This window comes from Antechinus flavipes, chromosome 3 (assembly GCF_016432865.1).
Source record: "Antechinus flavipes isolate AdamAnt ecotype Samford, QLD, Australia chromosome 3, AdamAnt_v2, whole genome shotgun sequence".
NCBI lineage: Eukaryota > Metazoa > Chordata > Mammalia > Dasyuromorphia > Dasyuridae > Antechinus > Antechinus flavipes.
In genome coordinates this window covers 519,465,123-519,485,288 of record NC_067400.1, presented here as the reverse complement: position 1 = coordinate 519,485,288, position 20,166 = coordinate 519,465,123, and the positions used below count along the sequence as shown (strand labels likewise).

The following is a 20,166-nucleotide window of genomic DNA, read 5'->3' as shown; positions in this document are numbered from 1 at the left end:
AGCCCAATCTGTTGGATTTAGTTGTGCTATATGGGAGAGTTCCACTGTACTGGCCTTGATATCTAAAGCAAACCTTCTCCCTTCTAATTCTAGAATGGAGGGTCCCATTCAATAGTCCATGGAACTAAAGGATCCCCCCTTTTGCAAAGCAGCTTGTTTGTGCAGCTTTGTATCTGTGTATGTCTTTGGGTGTGTTTTTCAAACACAGTAAGTTCCCACTCAGCTGCTGCAAAATAACCATCAGTATTTATTGACCAATAAGTATAAGTCAAAAACACAGTTTCCTTTCTTTCCATTTTAATTCAACAATCATTTCCACGTCCTGGGAGCCCAGGATATTAGAGGATGGAGAGACTGACATTAAAAAAAAAGATGAGAGGATGGGGAGGAAGGAAGAGACAGTCCCTGGATGGGAAGAAGTGGTCCATTCTTCTCTGATCTGAAGAGGTTTCTGGAAGGCTTCCTACATCACTGAATGATGTGAAAGTCATTTGGCAGGAGGGAGGAGGCTTAGACCTTTATTCCTTTGGAATGTCACACCTGGAAAAAGCATTAGAGTATAGAATATCAGAGATGGAAATGACCTTAGAGCTTGCAAACGTGAGGCCCAGGGAAAGAAAGGAAAGTGATTTGGCTAAGGATGAACAGGGAACCAGTGGCAAAGTTTAATGGAACCCTGGTCTGCTAGCTCCCCATCCCCACTTTACTGTGGCTGAATCTTTAGCAGAGTCTGAATAGTATATTGCAATCTGGGGCCAAATCCAAATCATCTTCAAGGCAGAGTTGTGGGGACTAAGCTAAAGGAGAAAATTAGTCTCTTGTTGTTGCTGTGAGTTATAAAGCTGGAGAAGGATGAGAGGGAGGAATATTGGGAAGGGAGGAGGGGGGAGAAAAGGGAGGGTGAGTGATGATGCCAGGGAGAAAAGGCTCTGTTGGTGGCCCAGGAATGAGTTCGTGTGGCTGATTTACAGCCGGATTCTAATGCCAAGGAAGGGGAGGGAGGAAAGAAATATTAAACGGCCCAAGTGCTTGCCTTGCTATCTTGTCTGCTTTTGGGGGATAAGAAGGGGAAACAGCACCAGCTCACTAAGGGGAGATTGAGCTGTCAGTGAGATGGGAATTCTAGGTATAGTGATGAATTTAACTTAGGATTCCCTTTGGGCTGGGCTGATCTGACATCTCACTCCACCCCCTTCCCAATCAAGACTAGGGACACTCACAATAGGAACTGAATCCTGCTGAAATGCCCTTGGGCATCCAGGCTCCCTTGTCCATAGAGATTTCCCTGTAGCAACTACAGCCTCTGTTCAGGGATGATACTGTTTAAAACCCATCAGATTGAATACACTGTTGGGGATGGGGGAGGGAAGGCAAGAGAGAAAATAAGGGGAGGAGGAGAAAGAGGAGGAGAATAATGGAAAGGAGAGGGAGGTAGAAAACAGACGAGACATAGAAAGATACACAGAGAGAATATAAGGAAAGAAGGAAATAAGAACAGGAAGGAGAGAGGAAGATGTATACAAAGGGAGAGAAGAGAGGATTGCCTTCCTCATACCTTCAAACTCCCTCTGGATAGCTGTTTTCAATATTTTGAAGGGTTGCCATGTGGGGAAAAAAATGCAGGTTTTACTTAGTCTCAGAGGGTAGAATTAGGGAATTACAGAGAGACAGATTTAAGCTCAATCTAAGGAAAACTTCAATAATCAGAGTTGTCCAGAATCAGGATGGATTTGTTTCCCATAACTGGGGGTCTCTGAGCAGTAGCTGGAGACCATTGATTAAAGACAGAGATTGAAATAGATGCAGCTGAAGTTTTCCCCAACTCTGTCTGATTCTTTGACTCAAATAAGGAGCACGTAAAAGACCCCTGACGGAGGCAGTTCTGTCTCTGTCTCTTTCTCTCTCTGGCTCTCTCTATTTGTCTATATCTTTATCTCCTTTTCTTTTTCACTCTAAATCCAATCAGTTGCTAGTTCCTGTCAGTTCCACCTCTCCACTATCTTTTCTGTCCACACTTTCCTTTATTCCTGGTACCACTACTCTAATGAAAGTCCTAATTATTACTCTCCTAGACCACTGTGAGAGACTCTGGACAAGGCTTCCTGCCGCCACTCTCTCCCTACTTCAACCACCCTTTATAGCTTTACCAAGAATCATTCTTAAATCCAAAATTTAATCACTCAAAAAATCTTTTAGCAGTTATCATTCAGATGTCTAAACCTGGTATTCAAGCCTCTCCATAAGCAAATGTCATCCTATCTTGCCAGTCTTCTCTCGTGGTTTCCCCTACATATACTATTATGCAAATCAGATGATGCTCTATCTTCTTGAATATTTGATGCACTTTCTTGTCTATCTGTCTTTATTCATGCTATTATGTAAACTGAAGTGCCTTATCCCTGTCTTCAGTCTGTTTAATTTCTACCTATTCTTTAAAACTCTGATCCACTATCACCTCTTCCATGAGGTCTCCTTCAGGGCCACTTATCTATCCCATAATGACCTTATCCCTAGGACATTTCAGCAGTGCCTTTTGCTTCATCTCTCAGATCTCTCTCTTTCTCTCTCTCTCTCTCTCTCTCTCTCTCTCTCTCTCTCTGTCTCTCTCTCACACACACATATACACACACACACACACACACACACACACACACACACACACACACTTAGTTATCTATGTCTGTATCTCATCTCCTATTAGATTGCAAGCTGTGAGGAGAGGAATGGTATCTTGTCTAAATACTGTCTCTCACATTCAAATTAAAGAAGCTCTATGGTTCTACCTCACACTCACCAGATTGGCAAAATTGACCCATATCCTGTCCCCCCACTTCTCCTCCCCGAAAAAAGAAAATGACAGCTACTAGAAGGGTTATAGGCAAACAGGCATATTAGTGCACTGTTGGGGGAGTTTGATCCAGCCATTGTGGGAAGCAATTTGGAACTATGACCCAAAAGTCATTAAACTAAGCACCTAGAAATGGTATTGATGACTCTATGTAGTATCAATACCGTTCCTAGGACTATGTCTCCAAAGAGATCAAAAAAAGAGAAAAAAAAACTCTTATGTAACAAAATATTTAGAGTAGTTTTTTTTTTTAATGGTGGCCAATAACTGGAAACTGATTGAATTCCCATCTAGTGTTTAATGGCTGAGCAAATTATGATATAGAAATGTAATTTAATCATATAACTATCCATAATTCTACAGAACCAATGATAAAGTATATTTTCTATGTACTGGCAGAGAGTAGATGAACTCAGGATGCACAATGAGATATACATTTTTGGATATGGTCATTGTGGAAATTTTGTTTTTTTCTTGTATGTGCATAGATATATACACACATATGTATATATACATATAAATATATGTTATAAGGATTTTGTTTTTCTTTCTTTTTTTACCAGGGAAGGTAGAAAGAGAAAAAAAATTCTTATTAATTGAATTTTATTTAAAAAAATATTTTTTTCCTTTTCAGGAGCTCAAGAACAGGATAATTCAAACTGTGGTGTCTTGATATTTGTTCTGGTCAACAAAGTCCTTCCCGATTATTGGTCACTCACAAGATCCTGCTGTCCTGAAAACTACATATCTGATTCTTGCCTGAATTATTGATTAACATCCTTGATCCATTCTCTGGTATGTGTGTGTCCTGGGCTCATGCTGGTATAATTCACTTGACATGATAGTCCTTCTTTTTGGATTCCCTAACTCTGACTTTCCTACTCAGCTAAGCTCCTCAACCTTCAGAGATCCAAGAATCACCATATTAGTGATATCACCGCTGTTGTTGATAAATTTCTGTTCAGGTAACAATTGGACTAGATACTCTTCTTAAAGTTACTCTCTTCTGGCTCTAAAATTTCATGATTCTATGCCCTTAATATGGTTCTGGTGGTCCTTAAGGGTGGTGATTAGGGCAAGGCCATCTCCTTTAATATTGATTTGAAGATGTGTTTGTAGTTTTAAGGATAAGGTGTAGCTTAGCATGCCCAGTTGTGCCCAATCTAATTTCCCTTCTTCGTCCACATGACAAGCCTTCAGATATTTAAGCAAAGTTGTTGTATTTCTACTCACCCAACCCCCTACCCAAGTCTTTTCTTCTTCAGGCTAAACATTCCCAATTTCTTTCACTGATCTTTTTATAATATGGTCCCCTGTTTCTTTACTATCCAAGTCTGCATGATCATCCTGATTAACTCCTCTATCTTTGCTCTTGTTTATCATCTGCCATAGTCTGACCAGGGCAAAGAACAATTGCTTTTGCAATTTAGATACTACTAACCTTAGATTTTAGAGTTGTAAAGAACCCACTTAGTTCAACTTGTATCTGATCAAGAATTTCCTCCATACCACCATGGGGTCGTAGATTGGAAGGTGGAAGAGAACTTGATGGGCAGTTCGTCCAACTTCATTTCAAAGGAAAGAAAATCAAAGCCCTAAAAGATGAGATGATTTGCCTGTAGCACATAGTAGCACATAGATACAAGACTTGAAGTCAGATCCTCTGACTTCTAATTCACTCTTTCTACTATATTCCTGACTCCATCTGCTGATTAGTGGTCATCCAGCTTCTGCTTGAAGAGTCTATTTACATCTCCAGACTGTTTCCATTACACAAATGATAAGGTCCCCAAAAGGATATTATACCTTGAGGGCACTGGCTCCATCCTCCTCATTTCCCTAGAGGTAGCTGCAGATAAAAGAATCAATTCAACCAAATTTGTATTGAGCACTTACTGGATCACAGGATCCAGAGTTTGAAAATTTCCTTGGATTCATCTAGGCCACTATCACCTCTGTCTCTTTTTATAGACTATGAAGCAGAGGTCCAAAGAAGTAAGTCAATACGTGACTATTAAATGCTTAACATGTGCCGTCTCCTGACCTAAACTTGGGGGATACAGATGAAGGCAAAAACTCGGCCCCTGATCTCAAGTAGTTCATATTCTAGTGGGGAAGACAACAGGCAAATAACTAACATATAGAGGAGAGCAGATACAGTAACTGGGGAGAGTGAGGTGGCACAGTGAATAAAGTACTGGGTTTGGAATCAGGAAGACTCATCCTCCTGTATTTAATTGAACACTCACTAACTGTGTGATCCTGGGCAAGTCACCTAATCCTGTCTGCCTCAGTTTCCTTATCTGTAAAATAGGATGAAGAAAAAAATGGCAACCCACTCCAGGATCTTTGACAATAAAACCCCAAATGGAATCATGAAGAGTCAGACATGACTGAAATAAATGAACAACAAAGAATGATCACACAGGAAGAAAGCATAAGAATTGGGATTCCCCGGAACCTCTGGCTAGAATTCATGGCACCTGCCATTATGCTAATATCACTTGTCCGGCGTCACCCAGCCAAAGTGTATTAGTGGGACTTCAAACCTGGCTGTTTTTTTAGGATTTGTTGGAATTCCAACTCTGACTTTAGATCTAGAATTCTTTTATGGAATCTCATCCATGGTGGGCACAGCTCTTTTAGAGATTTAGTTATTCATATGTAAACAGTGACTTATCCCTTAATAATAATAATAATAATTCTCATTTCCAAATGGCTTTAATGATTACAAAGCATGTCCCCTACCTAAAACAGCCCTAGAAATCAGGTAGTACAAGGATTCTTACCTGCATTTCATGGAGAAGTCTGGGATAGGGAGTCAGAGAAGAAGAAGAGGGGTGAATACCTAGGTACCAAAGATCAGAACTAAGTTATGAAGCAAAGTTGGGAGGGCAAGTCAGAATCAGGGCACCCAAAAAGAGGGAAGGTCAGGACAAGGAGTGAGTTATGTTGTTATTGTTTAGTTATGTCTAATTCTTCATGATCCCATTTGGGGTTTTCTTGGCAAAGACATCAGAGCAGTTTGCCATTTCCTTCTCCAACTCATTTTGCAGATAAGAAAACTGAGGGAAAGAGAGTTAAGTGACTTTCCCAGTATCACATAGCAAGTAAGTATCCAAGGGCAGATCTGAAATTGTGTCTGCCTAAAGAAGTGAGTTATGTTAGCAAAAACCCAAGACATGCACATAGCTCCAGAGGATGAAGCAAGTGGAGGGGGAATAAAATTTATGCACAGATAATACTCCCATTTCTGTAGTACTTACTGATCTTTAGTATTGGCAGACAAAAGTCTTTAAGAGAGATTCAGTGGGGTAAGCCTGGAGTGATCTGCTCTGCTTAAATAAACAGACTAAATCTTCCTTCAAGTACTGATGACAGTTCCAAAAGACATATCACAGTTGATGTAACCATGTTTATTGGGGAGCATATCTTGGGATATGTTGTTTTGGTTAAAGTATATGAAGAAAAGGCAGCTAGGTAGCATAGTGGCTAGAGCACTAGGCCTAGAGTCAGGAACACTGGAATTAAAATCTAGCCTGATACTTACCAGCTTTGTGATCCTGGGCAGGTCACTTAACCCCATTTGTCTCAGTTTCCTCATGTGTAATATGAACTGGAGAAGGAAATGGCAAACTACCCAATAGCTTTACCAAAAAAAAATGAGGTCACAGAGTCAGATATGATTAAAATGACTGCACAACACTAACAAGAACAAAAAGAAAATCTGGCCTCCTGAAGATATGTAGTTGAAAAAGATAGGAGGATTTTAATCAACAAATAATGTTTTAATATTATGAAGATAGTTTTGACCTTGAGAATCCACTAGAAGGTAAGAGTCATGAGAGCAGGAAGTAAAGGAGTCCTGAAAACAAAATGCTTGAAAACCACTGCTATACTATGTCTCAAGTGGTAAGTGGTAGGAAGACCCAGTAATAGCAATTATGGAAACTTCACCCCTTACTTTTCAACCTTTGGTTAGATTTCAAGCAAAATTTTCATCATGGTAAATCCCTGACCACTTCCAACCTCATTCTGCTTCCTTTTAGTCATTTTGGTGGTCTCTCTGAGAAAAAATTTGGGTCTTAAGAAGCTTAAAGAGGAGCCCTTTTCCTACTCTGAGGACGCAAGAATCATAAGTCAAATCACTATAATATGCTGAGATTCAAATAGGTTTTATGTGCTCATTTCTCTTTGGATAGAACATAAGCTCCTTAAAGGCAAAGACTATCTTTTTTATCTGTATTTTCAGTACCCAGCACAGTGCTTGGCACATAACAGATCCTTAAACAATGCTATTTGATTGATTACAAAGCATTTTCTTGACAATTATGTTAGGTAGATCATTTACTTATAGATGGGAAAACTGAGAACCAGAGAGATAAAAGGACACATGTCAAAACTACAGAGGTGTTTTTATGGAACATCACTAATAGAAGGTCCCATTCTCTAGTGAGTGATACATTTATTTAGCAGTCATTGATTGAGCCTTTTAAAAACATTCCCAGCTTATATTTCTCTAATGCTTTGAGATCTACTTTTCAGTTTCTTTACAATAAACCCATGACACAGATAATCCAACTATCATTATTCCAATTTTTTCGATGAAGAATTTTCGATCTTCTCATAGAAGATGATTTGCCCATGGTCTCACAGCTAGACTTGAATCCCGTATTCTGCAGTCCAGAAGAGTGGTCTAATAGCTATGACTCAGAGAACAAACTAAGACCATGGACAGTTCCCTTTTTTGTTCATGAAAAGAAAAAATCCTAAATTCCCACAGGAACAATGCTATACTCAAGGAGTTCATTCCTAACGCAGGACTTGACTTTAATCCAAATGCCCTTACAGTATGCCGTAGGTACAACGCTCCATCATTCACAAACCAAGATTCCATGAAAAGAATTCCTGATCTGAAATCAAATCCTGACTCTGACACTTTAGGAAAGCCATATCCCCTCTATGGGCCTCAGTTTTCTTTTCTCTAAAATAAAGGAACTATATTAGATGTCAGTTAAAGTATCTTACAGTTTTAAATGAATGATTTCACAAACTTTCACTTCAAAAATAACTGTACTTTGTATCATAAATATTAAAAAAAATTAAAAAGGTATCACAATACAATGAGAAAAGTGCCTCTGAAGTCAGAGGACAAGAATTCAAATCTTACTGGTGAGGCTTAACTGCTTGTATAACCTTAGGCACATCATTTCTTTGGGACTCAGTTTCCTCATCTATGAAATTGGCAGGAGGAAGAGGGGAAGATGGAGGGGTAGGATTCAATAGTCTCTGAGGTCTTTTCCAGTTTTAGATTTAGGGTTCTGTTGCTATTCAATGGATTTCAATTCTCTATTAAGTAAAGGTCAAACTTTTCAGCATGGCATTCAAGTTCCGCCATAATCTGACAACTCTCTCATCTCATCTTATATTATTCCCCTCTATGTACCCTACTGCAATCAAATGTACACCTCTTTCTTCCCAGGCTACACTTGCCAATCTCTATGTCTTTATCTGGAACATCCTCCTTGTTATTGCCTTATAAATTCATCCTCATTCCTTAATGCCCATTTCAAGTCCTTTAAAGAAACATTATCTGATCCACCCAGTCAATAGACCTTCTTCCCCCCACCACAATTCCACCCCCCTGAATCACTCATATGGACTTTTGTTTGCCAACACTTATTAAAGAGATCTGGAAACATTAGAGAAATAGGCTCTATTATGGCAGTCTGAATATGCATTTTACCCTCTTGGACTATGAGAACTATAAAGATAGGATTATATCTTTTCTAAAGTTCTAGATCTAGTACTGGCTCTACAATCATTCCACAATCATATATATTAAGGACATATTCTATGCCAGACACTGTGCTAAGTACTAGAGGCACAAAGAAAGACAAAAAAAAATTCTGACTCTCAAGGAATTCATAGTCCAATGGGGGAGACAACTCATAAACGATATTTATAGATAGTTATAAGAAGGATATAATAGAATAATCAACAAAATTAAGCAAGTCTCCTCCAAGTACTATAGAGTATATACACAGCAGCCTACCCACCCCACGTAAGAACCTTTGGTTTATCTATAATTAATGCATTGCCTATAACATATAGTATTTATCATGTATATAGCACTCATTCAACCTCAGCCATTAATGGCTTATTGACCCTGAGCAAATCACTTCATCCTGTTTGCCTCAGTTTCCTCACCTATAAAATAAGCTGAAGAAGGAAATGGCAAACCCCTCTAGTATTTCTTCCAAGAAAACATCAAATATGATCAAGAAGAGTTGGACATGACTGAAAATGATATATAGAATTCTATGTTTATACATAGTGATGTATAACACTTTAGTAGTAGATGAGCATGTAGTAAGCAGTTCACTCACCATTTTAATTCCTTTCTTAGAATTTGTAAATAATTTTAGAAAGATAATTGTATAGCCCATACCTCTTAAAAAAAAGCTATCCCTGGAAGTCTCAACTGATCTTTTCCTCCCTTTTAGATAAGTTTCCCTGTAGCAAGGCAAGATATGGAAAATGACAACCAATCATTCTTTTCAAAAATAGCTATTAGAGCATATGAATTTTTGAAGCTGCTAGCTAGAGTTCAGAGAACAGAAATCTCTTGAACGTGGTCCTTATTCATTTTTTTTCAATCTCACAATCTCCTTTGCAGCATTTTTCCTCCATCTCCCTCAGCCACCCAAAAGTCACCACCACCATTTCCTTAAGCCTGGAAGAATGGAGGATATTGAACACAGAAGTCCAAAGACATACAATTAAATCCCAGCTCTGCTATCTACATAAATTGGGCTTCTTTTGGATCTTAAAAAAAATAAACAAATATCATCAGGCAGTTTTATAATGGGATAAATATGTTTATCCCCATTTTATCTAAGGGAACACAGACTCAAAAACTTTGAATTATCCAAAATCACCTAAAAGAATTGGCAAGCCCAGAACTCTGGTTTTTAAAATTGGGTTGGGTTAGGGTTTTTTATTTTCCTTTGTTAGCCTTTTGTTTGCACATTCCCAGATGTTACTAAACATAGCATTATCTTCTCAAATCAATTTCAGAGCTGTCTTGGGCCTGGGGTCCTTGCCATCCCTATGGCCAATGAGTTGGGAGAGAAGAGAGGAGATAAAGTAGTTGGAATTGAGGGTGCTGGGAGCATTACTACTGTGGCAAGTAGTTGTCATGGAGGGAGCAGACCTGGGAGAATAGTTAGCCCAGGAGAAAGAAGGATCTAGCACAGAGGAAGTAGGTGACCCTGTGGGACAATCACTGTGGAAGACTTGCACAGAGGGAGGAAGGAGAAATAGCTGTCCCCTAAAATTGGAACAAGGAGTTCTAATTCAGCATCTTCCACAAGATTCACCTTCCTGGAGTAAATGATGTATTCCTCTCTATGTGAATTTCTCAGGCTAAATGACCAGTCTCTCCAGTAACTCTAAGAGATGGACCAGAAAAGTCCTCTCTCCCCCAGAGCAGAATAAAGCCCAGGCATCTAGCCTGGTTCTAAGGTAGCATCACCAGGGCTTAATGCAGGCCATTTGGGGATGGGGGAGGGTGACCCTGGGCAACCACAGGGTCAGTCTCTCCTTCTTAAGTGTTATTGATCCATTAAATATAACCACAAGCAAAGAATCAAGGCCACTAAGCATCTCCATCCCTAGGAGGGCCGGAATTGAATGCCCCCAAGTGCTGTATGCTCTACTCCTGAGCTGCTAGGGGTGGGGATAGAGGAGGGGAGAGAAGAAAGAGAAGGTGGTGGGAGCCTACGCCATCTCAGCCCCAGTTTCCAATGTTGGATTGGGATCAGATGTCTGCCGAGGCCTGAATAATTCATAGCTGAGTCAGGGAGAGAGCGAAGTCCTAGGCTCCTTGGGGCCTGTTTTCTGTCTCCTTAAATCAATTGTTGAAGAGGTTAGGGTGGTGGGCAGCCCTTCTGAGCTCTGCAAAAGAAAGAAACTTTCCCCCAACCCACCCCTGTCCACTGCTGCTTCAATCTGCTCCTCAGTCCTCTGCTCCTCCCCATTACAGAATCCTGTGAGAAAGATTCTTTTCTTTTTCCTGCTTCCCCCACCTCTTCTTACCCATACCCAGGTGTCAGGAAGCTGGAAAGCCCAATGTCTCTACCTGGGTTGATTTTTTCACTGTGCTGCTCTCTGAATTCACATAGACCCCAGCCCCTCTACAATGTGTAGATGGTTTCTTGAGTTTCTATGACTGGGGGAAAAAAATTAAACCAACCAGCACAGCATCCCTTTCCATGGAACTTGACAGTTTATATAAAACTTGCACATAGTATATAAATGACACAGAGTGAATGAACAGAGAGAGCCCTGGCTGAGAGTTAGCAGACTTAGATTCTAATCTCAGTTCTGACAGACTCATTGGGTCACTTTGGAAATCTCTGAGCCTCTGAGCCTCATTTCTTTCCTTTGTAAAAGCAGCAGCCCCAGTGATTTCTAGGGTGTCTTCTAATCCTGGCATTCTAGGATTCAAGTTCTATGAATTCCCCATGGGAATCTTCTGAGACTCAGCCAAACCTGTGCTGATCACTCCAACTTTGATATGCTTAGATATCTGTCTCCTCTGGCCTAGATACAAAAGAGTTCCTTAAAATTCATTCTCTAATTTTCCACATCTGTAAAATGAGAAGGTTGAACCAGATGGTCCCTTCCCATGCTTTATGTAATAAGGATCTTCCCGGATCTGACATTCTATGAGCCTACTTATTTTACTGGATCCTCACTATTCCTGAGAGGGAGGCAGGGCAAGCATTACGACACCCATTTTTTAGATTAAAAAAAATTTAAGAACTACAAATTGGAATTGATTTGTCCAAGATAATATGGCAAGTTAGTTGCAGAGCTGGGACTAGAACCACCTCCCACCCTTCCCTTCATCCCTAGACTTACAGACTAGGACTTTTTCCTCTACAAAATAGAAACTTATTAATTATGGAATTAGTATGTTATTAACCTAAAGGCAATTCAGCATTTTTGTGGGAAAATTCCCAGGCTCAGTGGAGTTATCAATCTAATAAACCCAGACCAAGAAACTGATTAAGGAAGTTTTAAAATAGTTAAAGCTGAGTCACTGACTAGCCACCCAATCTTTCTTTGAGTTTCTTTGGTATGCCAAGGCCTGTGCCAAGAAAAGGACAAGAGGAAGAAAAAACATAAAAACTAAATGGAGAACATAACCACCTAAACCCCTAGTCTGGCTAGGGAAGGAGAAAAAAGATATTGACAATAAAAAATGTAGGGAGGGACAGTAATGCTGTGAGAGATCAGTGTGGACTGGTGAAGTGGCAAAGAAATGCTTCCCAGAAGTGGGATCAGGGAGATAACTGAAAGACAGACTCAGAGCATCAGAGCTAGAAGTTCCAAAAGGTCTTCTAGTTCAAACTTTCCACCTTTTAGATGGACTGAGAAAGGACTTATCCAAGGTTATAGGTAAGTTAGGGAGTAGAGCCAGGGCAAACACAAAGGCATGGGGATAAAAGAAATGTCAGAATCCTCACTTATCCCTATCCCAGATAGAACCATGAAAAAAGAATCATGGCTGATATCAGGAAGGTGACTTTCCAAATTTGCCTTCCCTCTTTCCTGTTGGAACTGCCCTAGTTTGGGGAGGTCAGTTCTTGGTTGGAGGTAAGAGAAAGGGAGAAGGAAGTCTCTCAAATCCCTAACCCCTGGAAGAATCTTCTACCTTGAGGGCTCCCAGATTGCCTCCGGTCCCCACGGTTGGAAGAGAGCAAAAAGATTTAAAGAAACAGGAAAAAATGATTGAAGGGTGGAGGAGACCAATTCCACAGATGTGCTGAGGAGGGTACATGGGGGATGGGGGAAAAGAAGTGAAGAAAAAAGAAGGGGGGAAGAGGGGAGGGGAAATGGAGAACTTTAGAGATTCCTGAGTCTGGGTCGCCTCCTCTATTTCCCCTCCCTACCGGGACTTCAGGAAGAAGGCGTGTCTTGGATTCCCAGGAGGGAGGGGAGGGAGGGCAGAGTGGTCCAGTAGTAAAAGTCCTCCCCCCATTGGGGCTGTCCTGTCACGTTAAGGGGTAGAGAGGAAGCTCAGGCATGCTTCACAGCTTTCTGGGATACCGATCTCCAGTCCACAGCCTAACCATCCCTCCCCACCCAATTCCCCAAAGGGGCAATTGGGGCTTCCAGCTGCAGAGAAACAAGACAGCCCAGCCCTGCCGGGCTCCTCCCTTCTCGATCCAACTCACTTTTTGAGAAGAACTGCAACCTTTATACTCTCCCTCACCCCACCTCATCCAAGCTTCCTTCCTGGGGGGGCCTGGATGTGGAGGCGGAAGCTATGGTCCTGCACCCTCCGCCGCCTAGGGCTCTGGCCACCACCCGGGGCTCCGGGCTGCCCGGAGTCCTGGGTCTTTCTCCACCACCACAGCCTACGCACGGACTCCCGCCTCTGCTTCTCGCACCTCCGCCACTGCTCCTGCTCCTGCTGCTTCTCCTCCTTCTGAGCACGCCAGGGGCTCCATGCCCCCTCCAATGCTACTGTTTTGGAAGCCGGGAGACAATAAGCTGCAGCCACGTTGTCCTCCAAGAACTGCCCCACGACCTACCCACCAACGTGCACAACCTCAGCATCGTGGGCTCCAACCTGACTGTCCTGCACTCCGCTGCCTTCGCTGGAGAGGAGCTGCCCACAGCAGAGGGCAATAGCAGCCACAACAGCAGCGGGGGCTGGGCTGTACGCCTGGCCAATCTCACATCTTTACGGCTCAATCAAGACAACATCCAAGTGGTGGAGGACGGAGCCTTCTGGGGTCTGCCCCACCTGGCCTCCCTGGACCTCAGTCATAACCCATTGGGCACCCTGGGTGCCTCTGCCTTTCATCCGCTGCCGGCCCTGAGTGTCCTCAGGCTCAATGACGCTGTGCAAGGGTTGGGTGATCAGCTGGACGCCGCCCTCCATGGCCTGGCCACCCTGCGCCGCCTCGAGCTTCAAGCCAATGAGCTGACCCACCTGCCACCCTCTGCCCTGGAGTTAGCTCAACTAGAGCTGCTGGACGTGCAAAGCAACGCGCTGACCGGACTGGCGCCGGCTGAACTACGCGCATTGGGCGGGGAGACCCAGGGGACCCCGACTACCCCAACAGCCCCGGGACCTAGAAGGCTGCGCGTGTGCCTAGCAAAAAACCCGCTGCTCTGTGACTGCGGGGCCCGCGCGCTTCTGACCCTGCTCTACAAGACTCCCAGGCAGGTGCCGGATGCGCGCAGTCTGCGCTGCGCCGCGCCCCAGGCGCTCCAAGGCGTCTCTTTACTGGCTTTGAACGAATCAACGCTAACCTGCGCCCAGGGTCCCCAAGAGAAGGACGAGGGGAATGAGGAAGGGAAAGGAAAGGGAAAAGAGGAGGCGGAGATGGAAGGGAACGAGGAGGAGGGAACTGAGGGAAGGAATGAGAAAGGGGAGACGGGCACTGGGGAGGAACTGGAAGCGTCCTACGTCTTCTTCGGCATCGTTCTGGCTCTCATCGGTGTAGTCTTTCTTATGGTCCTCTACCTGAACCGGCGGGGCATCAAGCGCTGGACGCGCAACCTGCGCGAGGCGTGCCGGGACCAGATGGAAGGCTACCACTACCGCTATGAACAGGACGCGGATCCCCGCAGGTCTGGTACCGCCAGCTCGTCCGGCACCCTCTGAATACGACGCTCTCGGTCAGGCAAACTGGACTGCTAGGGAGAAGAGGGGAACTTAGCCCCTCTCCGCACCCAACCTTTGGCTCTTCGTCCCTTCCCATTTTAAGCATTTAGTCTCCAACCTTCCTCGTCCGTTTTCCTTCTCCCCCTTTCTCCTTCTCCCCTCCCTCCCCCACGGCAACTGATCCTTGGCTCTTAACCCTCCTGTTAAAATTTAGGCACTTTGCTCTACCTTGTAAACCTGTTATTTAGTCCCCGCCTATTTCTAGACTCTTAGTTCCTCCCCCAGACGCTTGGGCCCTTTCTCAAGTTTTAGGCACTTAATATTTCCCCTTATTACTCCCCTCCACATTATTCCCCTCCCCCCAGGCCTGGGGAAATGAGGACTCAGTCTCTAATACATCAAGCTCTTCCTCCTCTTCTATACTTCTTCCTTCCTTCTCTTCTTTCTCATCCTCGAATTTTTATTCTTCCTCTGCTTCTCAGTCCTTTTCCTTTCTTTCCCTTCATCTTCCCTTTTTCTTTTTTCATCCCTGCTCCCCCTCTTTCCTCTTTTCCTTGTTTTCTCCCCTTCTTTATTCAAATACCTTCATCTTCCACCCTACCCCCACTTCTCTCCTCCTTTGGTTTTGGGCTAGGGAAAAGTCCTTATAATTCTAACTGGGAAGATGAAAAGATGAAGAAAAGATTTTCTTGAGGTTTTGCAGAAATAGAGGGGTTTGAATGCACTCCCTGAAGAGACAGCCAGACTGCTCTCAGGACCCATTGCTGCTAAAACTGGTGCCTCCACTCCATCCCACCTATTCCCCTCTCCCTTACCCACCTAATTCTCATTCCTTTTCTTTATTCTCATCAAATGAGATATTTGTGGAGCCCTTAGCACACTGTCTGGCACATAGTAGGCGCTATACAAATGTTTATTTCTTTCCCATTTATTCCTGTTCTTTATGTACTCTCAATTGCCTCCTTCCAGCTTTTCTCCCTTTCCTCCTTTCCTTTTCTCTTCCTATTTTCTTCCCATTTCTCCCTCACTTGAAATCTCTTTCCTCCCTTTCATGGAAAATAGAATATTAGCACTGGAAAGGTCCTTAGAGGTTATCTAAGCCAAACTTTTCTTGACCCTTCTTTCCTCTTCTCTCTGAGTCTCTCTCCTCTTTCTCCTTTTTCTACCTCTTCCTCTTCCAATATGCCTCCTCCTTGAACCCCTTTTACTTCCACTCCTACCCACTAAGCAAACTTGGATCAGTAACCTCCTCTTTCTCATCCCTACAAGGATTCTCCCCTCTTTAAACCCCTTCCTCCTCTAGGGGACCTTGGTCAACCTGACAAGTTTCCCCTCTTTTCTCAGGCACAAATTCCCCTGCTCCCTCCTTACTGCCCCAGTGAACCTGTTTAAAAATCTGGGGTCTGTCTGTCAGCCACTTGCATGATCTCAAAGCACACCCATTGTGGGGAGGGGTACTGCCTAATCCTGGAATCCCCTCTCCCTGGGATTTCCTCCTTCCATAGGTCAGGCTGTGACAACAGATTATGTCCACACTATGGAACAGGGAGCTGCCCCATCCCAACCCCTTAAGATTCAAGCCCCCCTTTACTTGTTCAATCTCTTGAGTGGTCAGTTTTCTATAAAGCTTGCAATATTTTCTGGACCCTCTAGTTTTCCCTTGGAAGTGCTTGTGTCATTCTTCATTCGATCTTGAAGGAATCCCGGGTTGGACAGCTCACAGGCAAGGAATGGGAGTCACACACACATACACACACAGAGAAAGAGAGAGAGAGAGAGAGAGAGAGAGAGAGAGAGAGAGAGAGAGAGAGAGAGAGAGAGAGAGAGAGAGAGAGAGAGAGAATTAAAAGGCAGAAAAGGCCTCAAAGGTATAATTGAAGCTCAACATTTTACAAATAGGAAAACTGGTACCCTGAGAAGAGAAAACACTTGCCCAAAGTCATACAGCCATGAAATGATAAGAAGTCAGAACTAGAAGGTGTGTTCATACCTTTATTTTAGAGACAATTGAAGCTCAGAGAGAGACAAAAAGAAGTCAAATAAGTGGCAGAGATGGGACTCATGAAATAGGAAAATTCCTCTATGTGCCCTTTCTCCATTTCCTCAAACCCAAAGACTCAGAGTATTAAATTAGGATTGTGGTGCTACAATACAAAGTATTAAGTAAAGTTGTGTACAAGAGAAGACTTTATGAGAAATAGAAGTTGTGAGAATTCAAAATAAGGGATACAAATTTTATATTCCCTTAATTAACTAACTACATGATAAAATGGATAGAGTACTGGGCCTAGAGTCAGAAAGACATCTTCTCGATTCAGAAATCAGACATTTAGTAGCTGTGTGACTCTGGGTAAGTTACTTAACTCTATTTGCCTCAGTTTCCTGAGGCAAAGTTATTCTTTGTAAATCCATTTGGGGATTTCTGATAGCCCCAAATAGATTTACAAAGAATCAGACATAATTGAACAACAACAAAACAGATCGTGCTCCATTGGCTACTGCTATTAGCAGAGCATCCGATTTGGAAATCAGAGGATCAGAGTGGTGCTCCACTATTCATTAGCTACGCGATCTTAGCTGTCACTTCCCTTCATTGAGCCTCATTTTTCTTATCTGTGACAATATTCATACATCACAAAAACACTTTTAAAACTCTAAAGTATCAGGACCTCTAAAATGAAAGGATCTCTAGGGTCTTTTCTAGTTCTAACATTCTATTTTCCATGAAAAGGGGGGAAAAGATTTCAAGTGAGAGAGAAGTAAGTGGATTATTAATGTTAAATCTCAGGCTGGTTGCATCTGATCCTCCACAGACTCTTCATTCTCCCATCAATACATTAGCCAGAGGAAAGGCAAAGACCGTCCTTGAAAAATCAAGCTTACTCTGATAGGCAATAAGATTCTTGATTTCAGAATTATAGAATTTGGTGATTCTAAGATATAGAATTATGTTGATCAGGAGAATGTCACAGATATAAATTAAAGATAGTATGCTGATTAAAGATGGGCCAATGTCCTACTTTGGAAAAAAAAAGGAAAAATGTGAGTTTTTGAAACTATAAGCCTGACAGCTTGATTTTGATTCTTGGGGAAAATTTGGTATGAATACTTATGAACATTCTGAAAGGGGAAGAGTGATCGATAAAACCAAAGGTAAATTCACTTAAGATCAGATCATCCCAGATTAACTTCACTTAGAAATGCCCATGATATTGTTTAATTGTATTTCAATAAAGCACTTAATTAAGCCTCATCTAGACATAATAGAAACATCAAATGGATGGGAAGGTGTGTAACTATTTGACTGAGTAGAGTGAAAATATATGTATGTGCCTCATGTCTCTTTGAGTTACCTTCAATATTGCCATGATTGTTTCCTTTTGATGATTAGAGGCCTTGTTGTCTCTAACTAATGCAAATAATGAAGAGTTGACTTACAGCTATCCCCAAGTGGAACAGGATCCCTCAGGAAATGGTGAGTTCTTTAGCACTAAAGATTTTGGGGAGAAAGCTGTATGACCACCTATCAAGGATGTTGCAGAGAGGATTGCTGTTTGGGATACAGGCTGGATTCCACGTCCTCTGAAATCCTTTCTAATTTTGAGATGGCATGATTTGGTGACTAATTTACAATTACTGCCCCAAGGTGGAATAACCTTATTTTTAAAAAGTAGAAGTTTGGAGCAGAGGCCATCTGATTTCCCTTCCTGTTCTAAGGTTCTATGATTGGAGGTGAAAAACATACAGATCCAAAGTAAATCAAAGACTCCAGGGTTGCAGGAAAATTGATTCTATAGTTTCATTGGGCAAAGTCAATACTAGCTTTATAAGTCTGAAATTATGCATTCCCAACCTCAGAAATATTGTTCAATGCTAGCTATCCCCCTCTACTGATGGGAAATTCACCCCCTACCTTGGAAGTCAGTTTTATCATGGGAAAATCTCATTAAAATTTTCTTCCTTAAATTGAAATCATCTGTTTTTTTTTCCCCTTGGACCAAGAAGAATTCTTTTCTTTTCTAGAATAAATATCCTTAATTTCACAATTCAGTTTCCTAAGCTGTGGTCTCTAGTTCTTTCTCCAAACTGTCCATACTTCTCTGAATTCTTTTTAGATGTCAGTCTCTTTCTGAAAATATGATGTCCTGAAATGAACATAATACTGCAGATTTAGTTAGGGTTTTTTTTTTTGGTTATCGTTTCATATTATTGATTTATATTAAGCATACAATCCATTAAAAATTCCAAGTGATTTTCATATTTCCCATTTATGTTATTTATTTGTTGAACTCAAGCATAGGACTTTTCATTTATTCATTTTAGCTTGTTAACTTTATAGGCTATTGAAATCTTTTTGGATTCTAACTGCATCCTTCAACATATTAACTATTTCTCATCTTAGCATCACCTTGAAATTTGATGTATTTACCATCTGTGTTTTTATCCAAGGTTTTTTTTTTTATAAATGTAAAGTGTTGAAGTCAGATTCCTGAGAAACTCCATTAAGGTTTCCCCTCCAACTTTACATTAACCTATTAATGGCTACTCTTTGGATTTAGTCACTGAATTAGTTCCAAAGCCGTCTATCATTCAGTTCCATCTCTATATTATACACAAGATTGCTATTAGAATACTTCACTGAAATCCAGTGAATTTCAATGTGACTATGTCATTTTTGATACCTAATTAGTTTTTGTTCTAGAATCACATAACTGAGACATAAAACAGTGTAAACATCAGTGAGACAGTCTTGGAATCCCAGCAATCTGGATTCAAATCCTGCCTCTGAGGGGTGTGTGTGTGTGTGTGTGTGTGTGTGTGTGTGTATGTGTATGTGTGTGTGTATGTGTGAATGTAAACCTGGGGAAATCATTGGATCTCTTAGTTTCCAAGGTCATTCTAAGGCTATAGATATTGGAGGACCAGATGCATTTGCAGAGGACTTTCTTCATTGGCAGTGTCCTAGATCAATGAGATTATGTCTGATCCCCCAAAATTTGTTATTCATCCAAATGATGTCTCAAGGTATCCTTGACTCTAACCTTTCTAAGTATCTACTGTTTGGGGCTTCTGAGATGCTGGGGCTGGGGTTGTTTTTTTCATTCACAGAGACTCCTCAGAAAACAAAGCAGCCTCCTCACATGCACTACACACTCCATATGTATACCCTCCCACACACCTACATACCTTCATAAGTAAGAAGTATATATATATTCTGATACCCATCAAACACCCATACACATATACCCACAGATAAATACCCATCCATAGCCAGAGGTTCTCAGATACCCTTTTACATACACATCCATATGCACATACTGAATATATATACTCATATATACACATAAATACTCACACCCACATATACTTAGGCACATTCCAGCTACTGAAAATTGGCCAGCAAGAGTTAAAGTCATTTACAAATCTTAGCTCTGATACTTTTTCTCCGTAGCTTAGAAGCCCTAACCTCATCAGTGTTCTTTCCTTCTCTGCTGAGGTCAGTGTTCAACATCTGTTACCATAGGAACACAGCCTCTTCCCTCTCCTTCCCTATCCCCCTAGTCCTCACCTCCCCAAAATGAGGGTTCTCTGAGGCCTGGGCTTGCCCATTCTGACCAGGGGCTTTCAA

At 41.9% G+C, this 20,166-nt stretch overlaps 2 protein-coding genes across 4 annotated transcripts in view; one reads left to right on the top strand and one right to left on the bottom strand.

Moving 5' to 3' along the window:
- Window positions 1–275: 275 nt before the first annotated feature.
- The window catches only part of ARRB1 (arrestin beta 1), a 179,496-nt gene continuing 159,605 nt past the window's right edge, over window positions 276–20,166 (bottom strand). For all 3 annotated transcript variants that reach the window (XM_051987096.1, XM_051987102.1, XM_051987100.1), the window contains one exon: window positions 276–540. In XM_051987096.1, the coding sequence (XP_051843056.1) occupies window positions 488–540 (53 nt within the window). In that variant the 3' untranslated portion in view covers window positions 276–487. The remainder of the gene's footprint in view (window positions 541–20,166) is intronic.
- Window positions 12,972–16,284, top strand: TPBGL (trophoblast glycoprotein like). The gene has a single exon (XM_051987094.1). The coding sequence runs from the start codon at window positions 13,188–13,190 to the stop codon at window positions 14,535–14,537; it is 1,350 nt and encodes a 449-aa protein (XP_051843054.1). The 5' UTR covers window positions 12,972–13,187; the 3' UTR covers window positions 14,538–16,284.